The sequence below is a fragment of the Cetorhinus maximus genome, chromosome 12 (genome assembly GCF_964194155.1).
Source record: "Cetorhinus maximus chromosome 12, sCetMax3.hap1.1, whole genome shotgun sequence".
Lineage (NCBI taxonomy): Eukaryota > Metazoa > Chordata > Chondrichthyes > Lamniformes > Cetorhinidae > Cetorhinus > Cetorhinus maximus.
Genome location: NC_135890.1, coordinates 30,822,594 through 30,846,553, shown reverse-complemented (window position 1 = coordinate 30,846,553; position 23,960 = coordinate 30,822,594). Strand labels below are relative to the sequence as shown.

At 39.6% G+C, this 23,960-nt stretch overlaps 1 protein-coding gene and 1 long non-coding RNA gene across 2 annotated transcripts in view; one reads left to right on the top strand and one right to left on the bottom strand.

Moving 5' to 3' along the window:
- Positions 1–23,960, bottom strand: part of tubgcp6 (tubulin gamma complex component 6) — a 54,224-nt gene that overhangs the window by 22,755 nt on the left and 7,509 nt on the right. The window contains exons 5-14 of the mRNA XM_078553324.1: positions 22,497–22,707; positions 18,865–19,038; positions 18,158–18,279; positions 14,169–14,244; positions 11,652–11,761; positions 11,453–11,544; positions 6,768–6,907; positions 4,394–4,543; positions 3,116–3,197; positions 167–255 (exon numbers count right to left, since the gene is read on the bottom strand). Of these exons, the coding sequence (XP_078409450.1) occupies positions 167–255; positions 3,116–3,197; positions 4,394–4,543; positions 6,768–6,907; positions 11,453–11,544; positions 11,652–11,761; positions 14,169–14,244; positions 18,158–18,279; positions 18,865–19,038; positions 22,497–22,707 (1,246 nt within the window). The remainder of the gene's footprint in view (positions 1–166; positions 256–3,115; positions 3,198–4,393; positions 4,544–6,767; positions 6,908–11,452; positions 11,545–11,651; positions 11,762–14,168; positions 14,245–18,157; positions 18,280–18,864; positions 19,039–22,496; positions 22,708–23,960) is intronic.
- LOC144687349 (uncharacterized) overlaps positions 1–23,960 on the top strand; it is a 31,391-nt gene that overhangs the window by 6,805 nt on the left and 626 nt on the right. The gene's annotated exons all lie outside the window — the stretch shown is intronic.

The window sequence follows — 23,960 nt, the reverse complement described above, 5'->3', positions numbered from 1 at the left end:
CCCGTTTTGGCAGCAGGGGTCGGCTGTCCACCCGCCGCCCGCATGCCCACCAAGGGCAAAATTCTGCCCTATGTGTAAACACAGTAAATCTCACAAAATTAAACAAGGCAATTCCACTCCCAATTTTCTAAAGGCATTTGGATCCATTACAATTGAAGGTGAGTACCTCTATGTCCTTCTCCATTTGTTCTTTTAGCTCCAAGAATTGCTCCCGCTTCTTTACATCAAAAGCCTTCCTTTCAGCTATCTGATTATCTACAGATCAAATGCATAGAAATTGAAAGATGAATGTACCATTTAAATAATTCTGTCAGTGAGTGAAAAACCATAGAGTTATGATAGCGCCAGCGGTTCAGCAATGCACTCAAGGATTTATAGGATATTTACACAACAATAAAACCACCATGGCAATTTTATTTCAGATTAAAATTAACTATTGTAACTGAATCAGTTGTTGACGCAAGAGTTTAGTTCAAAATTTCTGAAGTTAAGCACTCAATGACATTAAACAGCTACAAATGTTGCATTTATCGTAGATTATATACCTGGGTGTTTCTCATTTCTGCATGACATATTTCTAAAAATAAGATATGTATTATTGCATTACAGTAAACAGCAAATACCTACTTCTATTAGATTCAATACTCAGCTTAAACTGTTAACGAGTACTGCAGTAAGTACAATCCTCATTGCAGGTGAACCACTTTTTCATTTGTTTGTTGAACAAAATATATCAGTATTCATATTTTTAATTAACAACCTGATACCCAGATTTTTATCTATATTATGAAGAAAAAATAAAACTTGCATTTATATAGCTCTTTGCACAACCACCGGACATCTCCAAGTTCTTTACCGTCAATGAAGTACTTTTGAATTGTAGTCACCGTTATAATGTAGGAATTATGCTTCTTAATAGTCCATTATGTTTGTTATTATGCTACATTTTAGTCAATTAAAGTAGGATGCTAAAATACTTAATGAGCAAGGTTCACGCCATTTACATCAAACTGAGAGAGATTAGGACATTTTTTTAATGCAAGGATTTGTTACAGCAAGGAATGATTTGCTGCAGGACTTAACTGAGGTAGGGGTCACTGCATCTTTTAACGATACAGCAGATAAACATTTGAATCAAAGTAAGACAGGGCTATATGTAGAAAGCAGGGCAATAGGGTTAGTTTTGGATTGTTCTACCAATAGGCTACTCAGTCACAATGGACTGAATGGCTGTAAATTTCCATTGTTCCAACAACCTAGTCTACTGTGGCATTGCCTAGGCAGTGATCTGACAGGACAAATCACTCGCTCATCCTATTAAAAGTCAATCAAATGAAAATCAGCAGGCTTTTGCAACAAGCAGTAATCCGCTCCACCAGATTACTGCCCAGGTGAAGGTGCAAATGTATCCTCTATAAATTCTGTAGGTGACCAAGAAGGTAATGGCCATGCATGGCTAGAAACTAAGCCATACAGGCAAGATGGTCCAGGCTCGGGTCTCAAACAGTGCTGGCATGATCTCAGTTGGAAGCAGCTGGGTTCTACAATTACCTCAGTGGACCAGAGGAAGGTGGTTAGTGGGGATCATTTTTCCTGATAAGGTACTCTCTGCAGCTGTATCATAAGTTGATTCAGAATTGGGTTTAAAGGTTTATAGTAATCTTAATGGTGTGGAATTTGCAGGGGTTTTGACAGCAAACTGTTGGCGTTCGCCATCATTACCCCTCTGAATCAGACTACACTTTAAGGATTTAGTGCAAGTGCAGATTAACGTGGCAATCCTGAAGTTGAGGTCTGTGATTCACTGCTCCACCACAGGTTTCACTGTGGACACCATCTTGCCCTGCCCACCATCCTCAAAGCCAACGATCAGTGAAATCAAAAGATTTGAGACAGCTCCCCCTTTTCCCCTCTCATATCGCTGTTTGAAAAGAAATCATAACTTTTTATGGGATTTCTATGAGGTGAAACCAAGTTTTTACTGGCAGAGTAATATCTACTGCTGAATGACTGATCTGGCCCTTAAAAAAAGTGTAATGCCGTTAAATTTCTCCATTGTGAATAATTACTAGATTTTTAACCTATACTTTTAACTAATTCAAATTTTTATTTTCAATTTTGTTTGACACTTCAATTTATACCTTAATCCCACGTGTATGTCCCAATCTTTATTTCATTCCACAGTTTTTTTTAATATAAAGTGGATTGATTATTCATGCCTCTCATTTGCTGGGTTGCTATCTGTGAAAATTCTTTAATATGGTTGGCTGCTTAGACAGCTTGATGACATCACTGCAGCTCAATGCTGGGAATACCAATAAATGCTAGATCTCTCAGCATAGCTCTTTGAGGTCACAGAAATTGCTGTAGCCTTGTCATAGGCTGCCAAATTATGGCTCAATAAAAATAACAGGTGGTAAATTTTGAATACAAGTTAATATGCATTATGTTAATAGAAGGGTGCCCCTTCTTATACTTGCACTAAATCCTTAAGGTGTGGTCTGATTCAGAGGGGTAATGATGGCGAACGCCAACAGTTTGCTGTCAAAACCCCTGCAAATTCCACACCATTAAGATTATTATAAACCTTTAAACCCAATTCTGAATCAACTTATGATACAGCTGCAGAGAGTACCATATCAGGAAAAATGATCCCCACTAGCCACCTTCCTCTGGTCCACTGAGGTAATTGTAGAACCCAGCTGCTTCCAACTGAGATCATGCCAGCACTGTTTGAGACCCGAGCCTGGACCATCTTGCCTGTATGGCTTAGTTTCTAGCCATGCAGTGCCATTACCTTCTTGGTAGCCATATTATAATGATGTCCTATAGATTATTGCTTCAGGATGCAACTACTGCAGTTCAGAGAAAAGGATTTATTTCTAGAAACTCCTGATTTAACAAATGGGCAGCATGTGGTATTATTAATAATAGCGTCATTGCCAAATCTGGGACTTAAACGCAATTGCTGTGTTCTGCACAAATTATGAATGAATTATTTTATTTTGAGAATGACAACTAGATTATTATAATGATGTCCTATAGATTATTGCTTCAGGTTGCAACTACTGCAGTTCAGAGAAAAGGATTTATGTTACTCTAAATAAAATCATACTTTTAAATGTAGCCATGGCTCTTGTAGCTGTCCGTTGAGCTTGGATAATCAACTCCTGTTGAGCAATTTCCTTTCTCAGATTCTGGAAGATTAAATTATTGCTTTGTCAGTAAAATTAACTAACCGAAGGTAACAATATTACTAAGTGCATTAAATTACAGCTTTTAACAATTGTAAAGAAACAACTCAATGTTCTAAACGAGTAGCACATGTTACAAAATCCAAATATTTAAAAATGGGGGAAATGGAATCTACATTCATTCCTCTGGAGGATTGATTCATGCTTCTTACAATTAATCCGATATATCACAAATACACAGTAACCTCTCCAGTCTAGAAATCTATTGTTTGGAAACACCACTTGTCCAGAATTTTTTTAAGCAAGCCTAAGCAACTCACGGTATCATTTGAGTTCAGTACTTTGGGAGCGGAAACATGGAAGACATAGTATTTGGATAAGTAAAACAATTTGTATTATTGCTTTATAATGTTTTATCACAGTACTATGCTTCTAGTAAATATTTTTATCTACAGTGTTTTTAGGTTTAGACACTTGCAGTTAGACATTCTATAATCCAGAAAATTCCAAAATTCCTAAATGAGTCGGTCCCAAGCATTCTGGAATGGAGAGGTTATAATGCAATGATAATGTCTCCTTCCTGATCAGGTGCAGCGAAAGATACAATAGTGAGTCCCATTTCATGGTTCCATTTTCTTCCTGAAGAAATGGGCAGAAAGGCACAACTAAAGCCAGCTCACATTGTACCCTGTGTGCTAAAATTTCCAAAGAACATGGCACAATTTCAAAATACTTATAATGAAAAAGAATTCTAGACCTCCAAATGGAAAATTCCAATGATTCTACTACACTTAGGATATACATAACATTAAATTAAAGTTCCCTTTCCCACAAAACATTTCAAATAAGTATGGAGAGGGGTAAAATCTTTTCATCACATTAAATTTGTTTGACAACATACAGAATGTCACAATGAGTCTCTATTACAATACGAATCATTTACTGAGCTCTTGTTCCAACAGACTCTCAAAATCAGTTTTATAATTTCTATTTTAAATATATTATAAAAAATGCAAACTTTATGAGAACAACGTCAAATCAAAACTCAAGTGTAAGATATTCTTTTGGTACTTTTATACAAGAACATTGGCACCTACTATATAAAGTGCAAAATTCATCTTAAAACCAAATGAAAAATTCTATGCTTTCAGTTAACTAAGATTTACAATCCATTGCGAGATTGCATTTTAAAAATCTACCTCTGCCTCTCTGCTGATGGAGTTGTAACGAGCTATTCTCTCCATTCGACTGACATAAAGAGCTGAGTCTCTTTCAATCTCCTCCAGTTCCTCCAGGGAAAAGGTGACAGAGATGCAGGGAACAGGAATGTCAGACCAGCAGATGTAATGCTTTAAAAAGGACAAATGTATCAACAAATACATTCATTATATTCATCACAGAAAAATCTTACACTAAATCAACAAAACTGAACAAGGACTTATGCTTCATCATAATTCAGTAACCATAATTTTTTGAAAATGAGAAAAAGTTAAACATAGAAGAACACAAGGCTCCCTCCATGGCTTCTTGGGTAAAGGCACCATTCAATATAACATTAAGCCACACAGACCAGAAGGTCCCACATTCAATTTCTGATCTAAGCTGAATTAATGGATCTGAATCAGAATACCAGCTGAGATACTGCAATTAGACTTTCCTAATTTGACTTAAAAATATAGGAGGTGTATGTTTGGTAGAGGGTAGGGGCTTTTAGTGAGGAACATGACATTATTAAAGTGTTTGTAGCTAATCGTGAGAGTGGGAGAAGTAGGTACTGGGGCCCTGGGCTCAGTCAGGTGGACACAAAATTATGATGATAAAAAAGCTGTAAAGAAAACAGCACGTTTCTGAATTGTTAAGGAAATCAGATCTTCTGTTGTCAACATTTTGCATTCCTTTCATCAAAGAATGTCGTTATCAGTGAACATATAAACTGCAACTCTGAAGCTGCTATGAATAACTCCTTGTTTGACAAAGTTCAACAGAATATATCAAGTCCATTTAGAATTGCTTCATATGCAGGCCTTCGAGTAGGCTCCAAAAATTAAGCTGGATCTTTTGAGCATAAGGAGACTAATATGAGTGTTTTGAAAGGTTTTGAATGATTTTTTTTAAATTACAAAGGGAACAGACTACAGTACCTCAATCTAACTGGAAAATAATTTTGTGCTATCTTTTAAAGTCGTTTTTAACAATTTAATATCAAGTTACTCAAAGGTGGTAGACTCACTGCAATTTAAAGTGTTCATTTTTAGTGATAAATTCAGTCAGCTGTGTTAATCAAACTTTACCAAGTTGCCACTCAAATATATCAGGGAATTCTTTTTTTCAAATGTTTTTAAGACACTAGTTCATAGCAGATTTTAGCAATGTGCAAATGCAGAAATTCAGGTTAAAAAAAACTTTTCAAAACTGGCACAATTTGTGCTAGATTCAGGGACTGCACCCAAAGTGGAAACTCCACCTCTTACCTGTTCAGGTGTGATGCCTGCTCTTATATTTCATTACTACATAGATGTCTGCACTTAGTTGCCTGAATTTTTCGGTCATTGGGCGCGCATGATCGTCCAGGAAACAGACCCCACCCCCCCGACCACGATCGGCCTCCGACCTTGATTTCATGCTGGCTGGTCAATTAGTGGTCAGCCAGCGTGAAACGCGCACTGAAAAGCTCAGCGCTGCCGGGTTGGGGCGGGAAGAGGGCAGGCGACGATGTCACCACGGGCACGGGTGAGCGTTGCAAGAGAGCTCCCTGACTTAATTGACCGCTTAATTGTCAGCAGGTATGCTTCCGGCCTTTGTGCGCACACGTTGAGCGAAATATCGTGCAAGTGCGCGATGATGTTGGGACACTCGCCCGACGTCATCTCACACGATTTTATGCCTGATCGGATCGGGCGCGTGCCCACCCGTAGGACGTAAAATTCTGCCCAGTGAATACATTTTCAGGGTTAGAAATAGTTTATGGAGTTACTGTTACACACCTGGCGCGTCAGATAGGGATCGATTCTGGAAAACACATCAATGATAGAGGCCATAACAGGTTGGCTCCTTTTCTAGAAACTACTACTTTAATATATAGTTTGTTTATAGCCGCATATTCTGCCATCAGATGTCTTTTAACTATTATGTCATCCATTTTTAAATTGTCCCACATTGCTTGGGATGGGGTGGAGAGGGGGAAAGGCATGATCCAAGTGTCAGTTTAACATCTTTAATGGGATTATTCTTCAAGGTTTAGTGATACTAGCTACCTAATTAGTATTTGACAGTGTCACAACCAACTCACACTGGAACTACTGGGGAAGAAGGCCTTAAAATTAAAAACAAGGCACAGGAAACAAAGGCCATCAGAAGGAAAGGTGAACCTAGGACAGAAAGCTAGAAGCAATTAGGGGTGAAATGCAAGGCAAGTTGCAAAGTAACTCCAACAGAGGCATGTAAAAGACACATAAAATGGCGCAAGATGCATAAACCAGCAATAGCAAGCCATTATTGAAAACATAGAATATATAATAGAAACAGTAACTTTCCCATTTAATAGAATATGGTTAAATAAAAACAACAGCATACCGTTGGGCAGCACAGTTTCAACAAGTTAATAGTCTTCCCACAGATGTAGATGTCATAAGCCACATGAGCAAGGAAAAGGGGGACACACTCTTCAACCTCTTTGGAAGCTAAAACATACCCATTGGTCCAGTAGTGTTTATCTGGCAAATAAATTTTAAAACAATGATTGAAAATAAATCTTTAATCCACTCGGTGAACATGTTCATTAAGTTTCTACTCAGAGCTCCACAAATATTGCAAAGAACAGCTAGGAAACAAACTTCAAACATCTGCATCCCACCACACACAATCAATGTGGAAAAAGAAATGGGTTTATTCGTCCATTTGCCTTACCATTAGACATACCCAACTTAACAAAGCCAAAAGCTGTTATATTAAACAATGTTAACTTCAGCACATTTTTAAGCAAAAACACAACAAAAAAGAAACATCGATGGTGTAGTGGTATTGTCGCTGGACCAGTAATCCAGAGTAATGCTCTGGGGACCAGGGTTTGAATCCCACCAAGGCAGATGGTGGAATTTGTATTCAATAAAATTGTGGAATTACAAGTCTAATGCTGACCATGAAACCATTGTTGATTGTTGTAAAAACCCATTTGGTTCATTAATGTCCTTTAGGGAAGGAAATCTGTCATCCTTACCTGGTTTGGCCCAGCCTACATGTGACTCCACAGCAACGTGGTTGACTCTTAAATGCCCTCTGAAATGGCCTAGCAAGCCACTCAGCTGTAACAAACCACTACAAAGTCACAAAAAAGGAATGAAACGGGACAGACCACCTGGCATCGACCTAGGCACTGGAAATGACAATGGATATCTCAGCCCTGTCATTTCTGCAAAGTCCTCCTTACTAACATCTGGAGGCTAGTGCCAAAATTGGGAGAGCTGTCTCTCAGACTAGTCAAGCAACAGCCTGGCATAGTCATCCTGACGGAATTATGGGCAGAATTCTTACCTCGATGGGCGGGCGGGCAGCCGAATCCCGCAGCCAAGATGGGGCCCATCGCCATTTTGAGTGGGTGGGCCAATTAAGGCCCGTCCAGTGGCCTGCCCGACGGGAAGCGCTATGCGCTTCCTGTGCAGGGGATGGAGGGAATCCCCGTCTGTCAAAGTGCGCTCTTTTGTGCATGCGCGCCAAAGAGCGCACTGCTCCCTGAGGCAAAGTCCTGTCTCAGGGAGATTCGTGAGAGGTAAGTAAACTCTAACAATGTCACACGAGATGGGACATGTTAATAATAAACACATAAAATTTATTAAATTTTTAAAAAACAGACATGAAACTTCATCCCGCCAGTGGATGAAGTTTCATTAATAATCTGCAGCCCGCTGGGGCTCCTGGCCTGCCCGCCAGCCTTAAGGTTGGCCAGGCAGGGTGTTTAATAAGGTTAATTAGCCTGTCAATGGCTTTAATTGGCCAGTGACAGGTCGGTGGGCGGACAGCTGAATCCGCTGTCCGCCCGCCTTCGTGAATATTTAAAGGGACCGGGATGACGTCGAGGGTTCCTCCCGATGTCATTTTCCCCTCTGCGAGCGAGCCCCGCCCCCAAATCAGCGAGGGGAAAATCCTAGCCTATGCCTTACAGATAATGTCCCTGACACCACCATCACCATCCCTGGATATGTACTGTCCCACCGGCAGGACAGGCCCAGCAGAGGTGGTCGCACAGTGGTATACAGTTGGGAGGGAGTTGTCCTGGGAGTCCTCAACATCGACTCTGGAGCCCATGAAGTCTCATAGCATCAGGTCAAACATGGGCAAGGAAACTTCCTGCTGTTTACCACATACTGTACCCCCTCAGCTGATGAATCAGAGATCCTCCGTGTTGAACACCACTTGGAGGAAGTGCTGAGGGTGGCAAGGGTGCAGAATGTACTCTGAGTAGGGGACTTCAATGTCCAATGTCAATGTTCAAGAGTGCTCGGTAGCACCACTACTGACCTAGCTGGCCGAGACCTAAACTACATAGCTGCTAGACTGGGCCTGTGGCAGATGGTGATGGAACCAACAAGAGGGAAAAACATACCTGACCTCATCCTCACCAACCTGCCTGCTGCAGATGCATCTGTCCATGACAGTGTCGGTAGGAGTGACCACAATCACTGTGGAGGCGAAGTCCTGCCTTCACATTGAGGATACCCTCCATCATGTTGTGTGGCACTATTACTGTGCTAATGGGATAGATTTCGAACAGATCTAACAACTCAAGACTGGGCAGCCATGAGGTGCTGTGGACCATCAGCAGCAGCAGAATTGTAAAGAACCACAATCTGTAGCCTCATGACCCAGCATATCCCCCATTCTACAATTACCATCAAGCTAAAGGATCAACCCTGGTTTAATGAAGAGTGCAGGTGGGCATGCCAGGAGCAGCAATAGTACTGAAGACTTGTGCTCCAGAACTTGCCGTGCCCCTAGCCACGCTGTTCCAGTACAGCTACAACACTAGCATCTACCTGGCTATGTGGAAAATTGCCCATGTATGTCCTGCACACAAAAAGCAGGACAAATCCAACCTGGCCACTTACTGCCCCATCAGTCTACTCTCCATCATCAGTAAATTAATGGAAGGGGTCATCAACAGTGCTATCAAGCAGCACTTGCTTAGCAATAACCTGCTCACTGATGCCCAGTTTAGGTTTCGCCAGGGCCACTCAGCTCCTGGCCTCATTACAGCCTTGGGTCAAACATGGACAAAAGAGCTGAACTCTCAAGATGAGGTGAGAGTGACTGCCTTGACATCAAGGCTGCATTTGACAGTGTGGCATCAAGGAGCCCTAGCAAAACTGGAGTCAATGGGAGTCAGGGGGAAAACTCCCCACTGATTGGAGTCATACCTAGCACAAAGGAAGATGGTTGTGGTTGAGGTCAGTCATCTCAGCTCCAGGGCATCACTGCAGGAATTCCTCAGGGTAGTGTCCTAGGCCCAACCATCTTCAGTTGCTTCATCAATGACCTTCCTTCCATCATAAGGTCAGAAGTGGGGATGTTTGCTGATGATTGCACGATGTTCAGCACCATTTGCGACTCCTCAGATACTGAAGCAGTCCATGTCCAAATGCAGCAAGACCTGGACAATATCCAGGCTTGGGCTGACAAGTGGCAAGTAACATTCACACCACACAAATATCAGGCAATGACCATCTCCAACAAGAGAGAATCCAACCATCACCCCATGATATTCAATGGCATTACCATCACTGAATCCCCCACTATCAACATCCTGGGGGTTACCATTGACCAGAAATTGAACTGGACTAGCCATTTAAATACTGTGGCTACAAGAGCAAGTCAGAGGCAAGGAATTGTGCGATGAGTAACTCACACTCACCTCCTGACTCCCCAAAGCCTGTCCACCATCCACAAGGCACAAGTTAGGAGTGTGATGGAATAGTCCCCACTTGCCTGGATGAGTGCAGCTCCCACAACACTCAAGAAGCTTGACATCCATCCAGGACAAAGCAGCCCGCTTGATTGGCAACACATCCATAAACATTCAGTCCCTCCACCACTGACATACAGTAGCAGCAGTGTGTACCATCTACAAGATGCATTGCAGAAATTCACCAAGGCTCCTTCAACAGCACCTTTCAAACCGACGACCACTACCACCTAGAAGGCAAGGGCAGCAGATAGATGGGAACACCACCACCTGAAATTTCCCCTCCAAGTCACTCACCACCCCGACTTGGAAATATATCGCCATTCCTTCGCTGTCGCTGGGTCAAAATCCTGGAACTCCCTTCCTAACAGCACTGTGGGTGTTCCTACACCACATGGACTGCAGCGGTTCAAGAAGGCAGCTCACCATCACCTTCTCAAGGGCAATTAGGGATGGGCAATAAATGCTAGCCCAGCCAGCGAAGCCCACATCCCGTGAATGAATTTTTAAAAATCCACTGAAACTCAAAGCAACATGGAAGAAGCACAAAGGAATGTCATCCCCAGAATCAGGGGGCCCAGAAAGGTTGTACCTTGTAAACAGATTCTACTGTTGCCTGCCCTTCTGCCTCCACTTATAACAGATCCTGGTGCCACAAACACCATGTTGGGTTTTTGCCCTTGTTTTCTCCAAAGCAGTGAGGAGATAATCATATTTCTCACTTCCAAATTACAATTACAGATTGCCCCAAAAGCCCACAAACAAGAAAATCAATCACTGCTGAATTATTAGACACCTAGAGGTGACATGAGGGGAAAAAATACACAATTGAGCTGGTATGATCTGGAAAGCACTGCCTAAAAGGGCAGTGGAAGCAGATTCAATAATAAATTTTGAAAAGGAATCATACAAATACATGAGATGCATGGCTAGAGGGAAAAAGCAGGGGAGGACTCTTTGAAAGAGCCAGTGCAGACTTGATGAACTCAACAGCCTACTTCTATGCTGCACAACATGATCCTATTAAAGAGCTAACAGAGGCTCAATGGACCAAATGGTATTCTACTGCATTTTATCGTTCTATGATTCTCAGTGGAAGTGAAAACAAAAATGATAAAGGCAGTCTATTGCCTTTACAAGCCAAAAACCTTTGAAGTCCCACAGCTGACTTCAGCTATCACAGAGTAGGGATGCTCTTGTAAATCACACTTAAATTACTTAATAGATGTAATTAAACTTAAATTGCAAGGAAGTTGCAATCATATATTCTTAAATATTATGCACATTTTAACTGCTGCCATACCTCTGAAGTTAAGGTAGTCCTCATTCACCTGGATCATGAACTCTCCATACGCATCCCTGCAAATACCACTGTAAACCCAGTCATAGACAAATCTAAAAAATAATGATCATATTTATACCTGGAAACATGGCAATAAGAAACTGTACTACAAAATAAATTAACTGAGGTAAAGCAATGAAACTTCAATTATATTACTGACCTTGTATATGGCTCACAGCTGCTTTTCAGAAGAGACAGCAGCACTGGATAGTGCTCATTACTACAGTTATTCAGAGCTTCCTTGTACAAGTAAGACAACAGTTTTACTCCCTGATAAAACAAAGTAAGTAAATAAATTAATGAAGAAGATTTAGAGAAATATTTCTTGGAATGATGAAGAATGAAATACAAATGGCTATTAATTTAATACCTAAATTGCTGCAGCTAGAAAGACAGGCAGATTACATTTATTTTGCATCTATCAGGGCCTCAGGTCATCCCATAGTGCTTTACAGTTAATGCAATTTTCCAACATGGTACAACAATAAAATTCTACAAATAGCAATGTGAATGGCCAATTTGTCTGCTTAATGTTGTGTTGGAAAAGGGATGAACATTAGCTAGGACACCTTATGAACACCTGGCTGAGGTACGAGCTTGTGCATTTCACAACATGGAGTGTCATTTCTCCAAGATCCTTTGGTAAGGCAAACAGTGTGAATATGTCTGCATTGCCCAAGCAAGATGGACGCAGTCTCCCAAATTTCAGATGCAAGTGATTGCATCTTGGTCTTGAGCCACTACATAACCCGTGAGTTACAAAAGAAGCCAGGGCCTGTTTGCCAAATTTTCCAAAATAATTTACCTTTTTAACACTGTCAATCGTAACATGGAGGCAAATCTGCATCTCCTTTAAAAATTACCCTGGGTTTATCAGCTGTCTATTTCCACTCCCAACCATAGAGGAGAACACCCATGAGGACTTGGTTCAGCTGGATGCAGAGCCTAGCATAAGAGCATGGAGACAAAAATACGCCCTTCCACCAATCTGACGACAAAGTTTATTTCACCTATCATGAATAATACTGCTAACTCTAGACAAAGCGCTACCTCTAGAACCCTACAATACTCTACAAGCTTCAGCATGAATGAACTAACACCCTTGGAAGGCTTCCTGCAAACCCCAAAAGCTTCCTGTGGTCATGTTTCTACCCTGTGCATCATTCTCACCTCCATGACCAAAAATGGAATAGAAAGCCTGAGGATATCTGGGAATGCATTAAAACAGCAAAAAGTAGAGTCTAGCCCTAAACACCATCACCTACAGTAAAATACAGGAATGCCAATTCAAAATCATACATGGCACATATTCTCCCACCAGCATACAGCATCCTGGGCAGCAGTTAATTTATTGCCAAAACATGACTGATCTCGGGATCCCAAAGGACCTAAGCCGTCCTTGCTCGCCTGTTTACTGGAGAGAGAGGGTTCTCTACAATGAGCAAATTAGCATGACTTCAGCTGTGAGTTACGAAAAAGGCACATCCCTCCCCACGGTGGAGTGCAGCCTACCCACAATAAAAATACAGCTGAAACATGTCAGTGAGTTATCTAAAAACAGAAAATGCTGGAAAATCTCAGTAGGTCTGGCAGCACCTGTGTAGAGAGAAACACAGTTAACATTTTGAGTCCATATGACTCTTTTTCAGAGTCATACAGACTCTGAAGAAGAGTCATATCAACTCAAAACATTAATTCTGTTTCTCTCTGCACAGGTGCGCTGGACCTGCAGAGTTTTTCCAGCATTTTCTGTTTTTATTTCAGATTCCCAGCATCTGCAGTATTTTGCTTTTATTTTATGTCAATGAGTGATGGTTGGCCTCTGCTTAGAACTGGGGAAATACCACATCGTACGGGTCCTTTGCTTGGAGACGAGACAAATTAAACCTTTAGTGTAGCAGCCCACCCACTGACCAACAGAGACACAAGCCCGACCAATATGACCAATAATATAGAAGATTCCCCATATCAACGCCATTCCTAATTAACATCTGAATCTCAGGTAAAACAATCTGACTCCACCCAGACCCTCACTGTTCCCAATATAGGCAGCTTAATGATTGCTTGGCGATAGATTTCTTCTCTATCGAAACAGTGACGACACTTCAAAAGTATTTCATTATCTTTGTGCTGCTTGGTAAATGCAAATTCTTTCTGCTTTCGTCTAAGCAGTCACTGCACAGTCACGATATGCTGCAACTTCAGAACCTGTTAAACTCAATCTTCTGATTCAGAGCTGAGAATACAATACCTACCAGATATTAGCAAGGCAATACTTATCAGATTATGACTGTCAACATGGAAACAGATCCTGTGTGCAAAATTTCATGAACTCAGCCGAAGTGGCAATGGACGGTTACAATTAGTATCTGTCTCCAGGTTGTGAAAGGAAAACAAATAAAAACAGGCCACAGTTCCTGCTCCTGATCACTACTTAAGTAATCCCTGCTGGAATTGTGCGTGCCTATATATGCATGCATTAGCAGGAGGGCAGCCTTAAGCTTAACTGAGTTTATCACACATTTGAATGGCTAGCCAGTACTCACAGTCCTACTTGGAAAAAGTACTGGAGGGAAACTCTTGCTAATGGAAAATTACCACAACCAAGAAGGCAACATCTATAGAAGAGGAGGAGAAAGAACACTGATTCAGAGCAAAAACAAAACACAAAACTTACAGTGGGAAAAGGTAATGAACTTCCTCGGTTTATTCCCAGCGCACCCGATCCTATACCACATAATTCAGACAAATACCTGCAAAAGATAGATAAATTATACACTATTACTGCCAGCAATTGTGTCATGACTGCTACTAGGCAAATGAACGTCAAATTAACAACAAAGATAAATTGATTATACACAGAAAGTACTATAAACCCCCAAATGGGTTACAAAAATGTTTTAAAACACACCATGTACACCCAACAGTTGTAATGAAATAATTTATTATGATCAGTCTCTCTCATTATACTGATGTCACATCATAATTACTGTCTTCCCAAACATTCTGTTGTCATACTCTAGCATCACTAATAAAAGTAATAATAAGAACAGGAGTCATTCAACTCCTCAAGTTTACTCCACCATTCAATTAGATCATGGCTGATATGTATCTCAACTCCTCTTTGCCATTTTTAATTCTATACCTGGATACCCTTGCCTAACAGAAGTCTAGCAATCTCAGTCTTGAAAACTTCAATTGCTCCAAAATTCAAAATCTTTGGGGAGAAAGTTTCTGACTTCCATTAATCTTTGGGTGAAGTGTTTTTTCATTAAACTCCTAATTGGCCTGGTTCTCATTTTAAGATTATACCCACTTGTTTTGGATTTCTCCAGCAGAGGATATAGTTTCGCTGGTTCCGCCTGGTCAAATCTATTATTTTTAAGGACATCGATTAGGTTGCTCTTCAATCTTTTAAATCCAAGGGAATACAAATCAAGTTTATGCAACTTGTCTTCATAATTTAACTTCTTAAGGCCTTGTACAATTCTGACAAATTTGCACTGTTCACGCTCCAATGATCTTTCCTGAGGTTCAGTACCTTAAACAGAATGCGTACTCCAGGCGAGTTCCACAAGGCTCTGTAACATTGAAGCATCACTTCTTTTGTTACCACAGTTTTTTAATTCCAGTTGCAAGTAGGCCTGGGCAACAGATTTTAGTTTAACTTGACAATTTTAAGACACTTTCACATTGTATTTACTGTAATAAGCCAACAAGGTCAAGATGCTATTTTGTACTGACATTGGGCCAAAGAAGCCATTTTGTAATCTGCATAGTTATACAGCCTACAGAAACTCACACATGTACTAACCAAGAATTACTGTATAATTAGCAACCAGCCAGAAATGGATGACTGAATAAGTAGTGAACCTCAACTATGTTATACTTGAAGAATAAATAATTAATCAAGTGGTTATTAAGGCTGGGTAAAATTCTAATGTTTGAAATTTAAAAGTATTAACTCGCTGCAAGCCAATATTTCTAAAATACCTGTAAAAGTATGTGGGAAAGGGTGAAATCAGATACCAGTAAGCATGAATTCCCATTTTGTCCTTGGCCATCTGGAGCAGGTGCAGTGTAATGAATGGGGACTTGTACAGATTCAGATTCGGGAAACAGCATGAACAGCCTCAGTGCTCCGATTCTTGGGACAATGTGGGCAAATAAAATTAATCCAGTAACAACAATTGACCAATCAGCTAATCACAACATACTCGATTTGAGATGAGGTATTGCTAAGTCATGGGTTAAAAATGGAGGTTTCGAGACCATCTTGGCAATGAGAGAGAGAGAGACAGAAACTGTAAGAATAACTGAGTGCTCCTTGGAACAGAATTTCGAGGAAATTGGTGAGGTCGCTTCCATCTGGACCGACTACCCAATGGAAGTTGTAAAAGACGGTTGCATATTTTATAAGTATAGCTTTCTCCTTTTTAAAAATAAACTTTGATATTATTTGCTATTTGAGAGTCCTGTCTTGCCTTATGATTGAGTCTTGCCTGAACTAATAATTAAGTGCACACAATTAAATTAAACTGAATTTACATTAAAGTTGAAAAGACCCCTTCTTAAAAAAAAGCTTACATAATGTCCTGCTAGAGATAAAGATCATAATTTTATTAGCCTTTTTGAACTGGTAAACCAACTTTTAATGATTCATAGACATCGAGTATTCTGACAAAGGGTCATCACGATCTGAAACTCAACTCCAGACTCCCCAAAGCCTATCCACCATCTACAAGGCACAAGTCAGGAGTGTGATGAAATATCCTCCACTTGCTGGGATAAGTACAGCTCCCACAACACTCAAGAAGCTTGACACCATCCAGGACAAAGCAGTCCGCTTGATTGGCACTACATCCACAAACATTCACTCTCTCCACCACTGACACACAGTAGCAGCAGTGCGTACCATTTACAGGATGCATTGCAGGAATTCACCAAGGCTCCTTCGACAGCACCTTCCAAACCCATGACTACTGCCATCTAGAAGGACAAGGGCAGCAGATAGATGGAAATGCCATCTGGAAGTTCCCCTCCAAGTCACTCACGATCCTGACTTGGAAATATATCGCTGTTCTTTCACTGTCGCTGGGTCAAAATCCTGAAACTCCCTTCCTAACAGCACTGTGGGTGTTCCTAAACCACATGGACTGCAACTCACCACCACCTTCTCAAAAGCAATTAGGGATGGGCAATAAATGCTGGCCTAGCCAGCAATGCCAACAACCCATGAACGAATAAAAAAATGTTAACTGTTTCTCTCCACAGGTGCTGTATGACCTGATGAGTATTTCCAGGATTTTCTATTTTTATTTCAGATTTCCAGCATCTGCAATATTTTAATTTTGTACTATTCCGATTTATCTTTCTTGGATCTAAACTATAGCATCACATACTTTCTCGCATTGAACTCCATCCATCACAGTGTGGTGCACTCATTTAATCTATACTCTTTGGTAACTTCCTGCTCCCATTGACACAACTTATTATGCCTTCTATCTTAATGTCATCTGCAAATTTGAATATACAACCCTTGAATTATCTCAGTAATTAATATAGTTGTTGAAAAGTTGAGGCACCAGTACATATCCTTGAGAAACACCGCTTGTCACATGCCATCAATCAAAGAATGTGCCCTTTGTCCCTATTCTCTCTCTGACATCCCAATCAATTAACAATTCATGTCACAAGTCTGTTTCCGATTCCTTGTGCTTTCACATTTGATAATCTCTTGTGAGGTGCCATCTGGAAGTCCATATTAACAACATCCTTCTGAAAAAAAATCAACTAGACATAATGTACCTGTCACAAATTCATGCGACCGAATCAGTTCATACTTGTCATAAACACATGCATTTCTCCAACAGCAAAACTCACATAAGCTGCTACTCTATCTTTCAAAATATAAAAAGTTCCAATATACTAGGTATTTATACAGATGGCTGAAATATTAAACAGAGTAGAAAATATACTGGTAATATTCATGCTAATCTAATCTCTTTTGATAATTGTAAATGAACAGCATTAAATCTTCTTGGGATTAATTCACAACTTTTACTCCTTTGGCCTGACTATTCTTGTGTTCCAATAAAATCTCCACAAAGATCCACTGTTGGCAAAAGTAAAATGCCAGAATTCAAAGAAGTGTTCTATTTACCTCAAAGTAAATATTTTTAAAGTACTTTGAAGAGAGAAGCTGCAAACTCATCATGGTCAGAAATTAGAATGTCAACTAAACCTCTGAGTCAGATTACTAATCACATTTAGATATCCATACACGTGGAAGGTTTACAGATGTAAGAGGCATAAACTGCTTTACAAATTAAGCATTGCTCTCATGTTAGAATATCACCTAAACACATTTTTAACCAAGTTGTACCTTTACTATTCACCTGATGTTAATAGTTAACACAGAATATATTTTAAATCTTTGGAATTGATGGGCAAGACCGAATACAAAAAGTTAATTACAACAGTAAAACAACAAATTACATGCAAATTATTTTAATCCGAATTAAATCATCCTTGTAAACTGAAACCTATAATGAGATATGAATAAAAAGATTCCCGCTTTGAGCCTAACCAAAAGCTAGACAAGTATGAACTTTAATAATTCAAGATTAACCATAATGTACACACTATTCAATAAGTACCACTGACCTTAGTTGACGCCCCAGTTTCCTGAACAGAAAGACGATTGGTAAAAGGCTCAATGACGGAGGTGTTGACAACACACAAGCTCTATAATATTGCAGATATTTCCTCAAACCACTTGTAAAAGCCTAACAAAAAAGCATAATTTGTTTAATTTGTTTCACACTTTTATTCTTATGCTAGTATATTAACATTGGTACAATTCACATTTTCTGTGTTCTGAAAACTAAAATCAGACAAACATACCTCCCCAGTTGTAAATTGCTGGATCGAACATTTCATTAACAATTATGCCTCAACATTCAGTTTCAAAGCTTAGGATTTTATGTCCAAGCCTAATGTCTGAAGATGGAACATGGGGTATAAATATCTCTATCGAACACAATAAAACCTTTTAAAATTTTCTACTCCCTCTCATATTGAGCAAACAGGGGTCCTGCTCCTATAAATTGCAAAGCTTATTTCGAGACACATTAATTCTAAATGCCATGCATTTATTTTTAGCTTTGTTAGTAAAGGTAGTGTCAAAAATCATGTCATCACTCTGATGAGGATGTGAATTTCACCATGGTGTTAATGCTTTGGTCAATGCTGTGACAAACAACATGATATTTTTGTGATCAATTTTCCTGGCAATAATCTAAGTTAGGACTCTGAACTGATTTGTTAATAAGCATAATGAAAAGAAGTCCAAATACAAAACTGATTGAAACCTGGAAAACAAGGCCTTTATTGTACGTAGAGTCAAGAATCGGTTGAAGAGAGAAGTGACTGAGGCGGGTGTAATATGTTCCATTTTCGGCCAATTCAGAGAGGAGGTTATACATACTCTCAGGGGACGTTCCTGAAACGTACACTCCTTGCTTGACTATAAATGCCTGGAGAGACTGAAAAGAGACGAGAGAAAATAAAATGCGAATCATTTAAACATTCGTTTAAACATTCAGATGAATTGGTTCTCCATAGTTTCAACCTACACTGGTATTTCTAGGTATATTATTCTACAGCTACTACACTAAAGGCTTGTAATTAAAAACTCCGGCATTTTTGAAAGAAACAATTCCAGTTGTTTAATTACCTCAGCATTGAGTATTTTTTTTAGTTCAATTATTTTAATACTGTGAGAGATAGGTTCATTGTGAACATTGCAATTAGTGTAAACATCAACCAGTCAAAGGACTAGAGTTCTAATGAGTTGCAATGAAGGAAAGCTATTCTACAAATGAGTTTTCAGCACCTTCAAAAAAGTCCTGAACCAATGATACTTGTATTGGGATTTAGAGATTTAGGATGATCAATAATCCTTTCACTTCTATAATTCATAATGTGGTCAGACATGGAGACCAAAACCAGAGGCCATAAATGTAAAACTTGCTACCATTTGGAGTGAATGGGACAAGGAGGCAGTGGCATGGTGCTATTGTAGCTGGACCAGTATTCCAGAGACCCATGGTAATGCTCTGGAGACCAGGGTTTGAATCCTATCATGGCAGATGGTGAAATTTGAATTCAGTAAAAACCTGGAATTAAAAGTCTGATGTTGAGCACAAAACCATCGCCAATTGTAGTGAACCAAATGGGTTTTTACAAATGTCCCTTAGGAAAGGAAATCTGCCTGGTCTGGTAATCACAGCAATTTGGTTGACTCTTACATGCCCTCTGAACAAGGACAATTAGGGATGGGCAATAAATGCTGGCCTAGCCAACAAAGCCCACATCTCATGAACAAATAAAAAAAAATGTATTTAAGGAGAATCCAGATAAACATGGGAGAGAAAGGAACGAGGGAAAAGATATGCTTACAGAATGAGATGAAGACGGGTGAGGAGAGGCTCATATGGAGTATGCACATCAACATAGACCAGGTGAACTAAATAACCTGTTTCTGTGCTATGAAATTCAATGTCACAGAATTGTTACAGCACAGAAGGAGGCCATTTGGGCCATCGTGTCTGCGCCAGCTCTCCGAATGAGCAATTCACCTAGAGCCATTGCCCTACCTTCTCCCTGTAACCCTGCACATTCTTCTCTTTCAGCTAAGAGTCTAATTCCCTTTTGAATGCCTCGATTGAACCTGCCTCCGCCACACTCTCAGGCTGTGCATTCCAGACCCTAACTACTCACTGCATGTAAAAGTTTTTCCTCATGTCACTTTTGCTTCTTTAGCGAATAACTTTAAAGCTGTGTCCTCTCGTTCTCGATCCTTTCACGAGTAGGAACAGTTTCTCCTCTCGGCCTTTTATTCTCCAAGGAAAACAGTCCCAACTTCTGTAATCTATCTTCATAGCAGAAGTTCCTCATCCCTGGAACCATTCTCATGAATCTTTTCTGCATTCTCTCCAATGCCTTCACATCTTTCCTAAAGTGCAGTGCCCAGAACTGGACGCAATACTCCAGCTGAGGCTGAACAAGTGTCTTATCCAAATTCAACATAACCTCCTTGCTCTTGTGGTCTATGCCCCTAATAATAAAGCCTAGGATACTGTATGCTTTATTAACCACTTTCTCAGCCTGTCCTGCCACCTTCAACGTTTTATGTACATATATACCCAGGTCCCTCTGCACCTACACCCTCTTCAGAGTTGTATTCTTTATCTTATATTGTCTCTCCATATTCTTCCTACCAAAATGAATCGCTTTACATTTCTTCACAAGTAAATTTATCTGCCATTTGTCTGCCCATTCCACCAACTTGCATATGTCCCATTGCAGTTTTACACTCCCCCTCACAGTTCACAATGCTTCCATGTTTTGTATCATTCACAAATTTTGTGCACTAAGGCCTAGGTCATTAATATATATCAGGAAGAGCAAGGATCCCAACATTGAGCCCAGAAAATATCCATTATCACCACTCTCTGCTTCCTGTCACTCAGCCAATTTTTGTATCTGTGTTTCTCCTGCCCCTTTTAGTCCACAAGCAATAACTTTGCTCACAAGTCTGTTGTGCGGCTACGTATTTAATGCCTTTTGGAAATCTATGTACACCACATCAACAATACTAACCTCATTGACCCTCTGTTACCTCATCTAAAAACTTAAGCAAGTTAGTTAAACATGATTTTTCCTTAACATATCTGTGCTGGCTTTCTTTAATTAGCTTGCATTTGCCCACGCGACTTTCAATTTTGTCCTGAATTAATGTCTCTAGAAGTTTCTCTGTCACTGGAGTTCAACTGACTGGCTTGTAGTTGCAAGGCTCATTTTTACACTCTTTTTTGAACAAGGGTGTAACATTTGCAATTCTCCAGTCCTCTGCACCCCCAAGTCTAAGGGAGACTGGAAAATTATGGCTAGTGTCTCTGCAATTTCAAATCTCACATTCCTCATTATCCTTGGATGCCTGAACTCTCTCTTCTTTGAAGGTAGCCCATTGTTCAGCTACCGTTTTTCCTTCCAACCTTTGAATCCAACTTAATCAGCCCAGAGATAAAAACAAAAAACTACTGCGGATGCTGGAAATCCAAAACAAAAACAGAATTACCTGGAAAAACTCAGCAGGAACTTCTGCTGAAGGGTCATGAGGACTCGAAACGTCAACTCTTTTCTTCTCCACTGATGCTGCCAGACCTGCTGAGTTTTTCCAGGTAATTCTGTTTTTGTTTTTAATCAGCCCAGATCCATTCTTACCCCAATTAAGTTTACTTTTCCCCAGTTAATTATTCTTATTCTAGATTGTTCTTTGTCCTTTTCCCTAGTCAACCTAAACCTATGATAAAATGATCACTGTCCCCTAAATGTTCTCCTACTGATATTTGATCCACTTGGCTCACCTCATTCCCAAGGATCAGTTTCAGCAGTGCCTACACTCTTGTTGGACTGGAAACATACTGAAGAAAATTTTCCTGAACACATTCCAGGAAATCTTGTCTCTCTCTGCCCTTTATACTATTATTATCCAAGACTATACTTGGATAATTAAAGTCTCCCATTATAACTATTCAATAATTCTTGCACCTCTCTGTAATTTCCTTGTAAATTGGTTCCTCTTCATCCTTTCCACTAGTTTTTTTTGGGTTTCTGGCAAATTCACAACTCTTTGGTGTATTACTGCCACCTACTGTACTGGAGGGAGAAGTGCAATGCAATCTTTCCATTAGTAGGTGGCCAAAGACTATACCCAAATAATATAATTGCAATGTGAAGTCAGAAACTAAAACCTCATCACATTTATTTAGATTTATCGGTGTCCAATCAAAAACTTTAGTTCTAAAAGTGTTGCAATACATTGCTGTAACAGCTTCTTGAACACAATATTAGACAGAAAATTTAAAAAGATCGGTGGTAACTTTCAAAAAAACTAGTATAATGCATTGCGACTACAAATGCAAAATAAATTCTCTACCTGATTCAGAGAAAAAGTCATTGATGCTACACCAATGAGAACGTTCAGGACATCTTTGACTAATTCAGATTCTTTTTGAAGTATAGCTGGTGTTGGCTGCAACAGTGTACCACTGATGAGTTGTAGCTCACTTTCACGCAATCGGTAGAACTTGTTAAAAGCTTCTCGACCTGCTTCAGTGAGATACGGTTCCTCTTTTTTACCTGGAGGACTACAAAAGGAAAACATCTGATTTTACTGGAAGTTAATTAACTTTGTTAAACTGTTTTTAAAATAATGGTAACTTCGTCAACAGTATTTAAAAAAAATTTCAAGTTTCCAGCTAAGTGAGAGTGAAGTAAACTTTTAGTTATTTCTTGTAAATTTGCAGGTGGGTGTGTGCCGCACAGTATATAGGAAACTAATCGCTGTATTCTATACCCTTAGTCACTTACACTATTAAATGCTACTCAATAGAGATCTAATCCACACATTTTTTATACAATAATGAACAGAATAACCACACATTCAACTTTATTTCATTTCTTAGCCTATGTGAATGTAGTACCTTATAGCCACATACAAAGCGGATGAAATAAAATGCTCATTTGCAGTTAACTATAAGCTTTGAATTTAATCCACTATCTTGTCAGCATTGACTTTGGTTTCCGGAGCTGGCAAATTGAAACATTAAACCTTCTATTTGCTTCTCCTACCTTTCTTTGACAGGCAGTGGGAACTGATAACAATTTGGAATGCATTTCTGGCCAACCACAAAACAGCAAAATATTTAGTAACATTTCCCAGTCAATGCAACATAGGAATACAACATGTACTGCAAGGTTATACCTTCTCCCAAGAAAAATTAGCTGTAGAGAAAAAAAACAGTGGCAAGAGTAAACATTTGCTGCAGTCATAAAATATAATGAAGTCACTGCAGCATGTTGTAGTTCTGTGACTGATATTGTTGCTCACCCAGGCTTAATGCCAGACATAATGATGATATTCCTTGAGCAAAGAAGACACGGCAGAAAGTGCACCAAACGTTACTGACTATTAATAAATAGGGGAAGAAGTGCTTTATTTAAAACCCTCATAGTATTAAATAACCACTTTTCTCCTACGTTCAAACCAACACCCTTATCTCCTTTTCAAAAAAGGGTCCTTGGCTACAATGCAATATATCAAGAGCTGAATGTTTAGTTCTGCCGCAAAATTAAGGAGATGAGCTGAGTGCTTAAGCCAATACTCTAATGGATCCTGGCACTTAGCTAATGCTGTTAGCCTAATTGGAAACTTAATGACTGTTTCACAAAAATTCCTTTTCAAAATTACCTTTACAATTTACAAAAGCGATAATTTGCCTCTGAGCTACTGAATGTAAACAAAAAATTCTATTTAATTATATTTAAAATTACATTTTCTTCCCCTCTATGTTCTCAACCTGAAAATGGGTACAGCTTGGAGGGAATTTGAATAACCTGC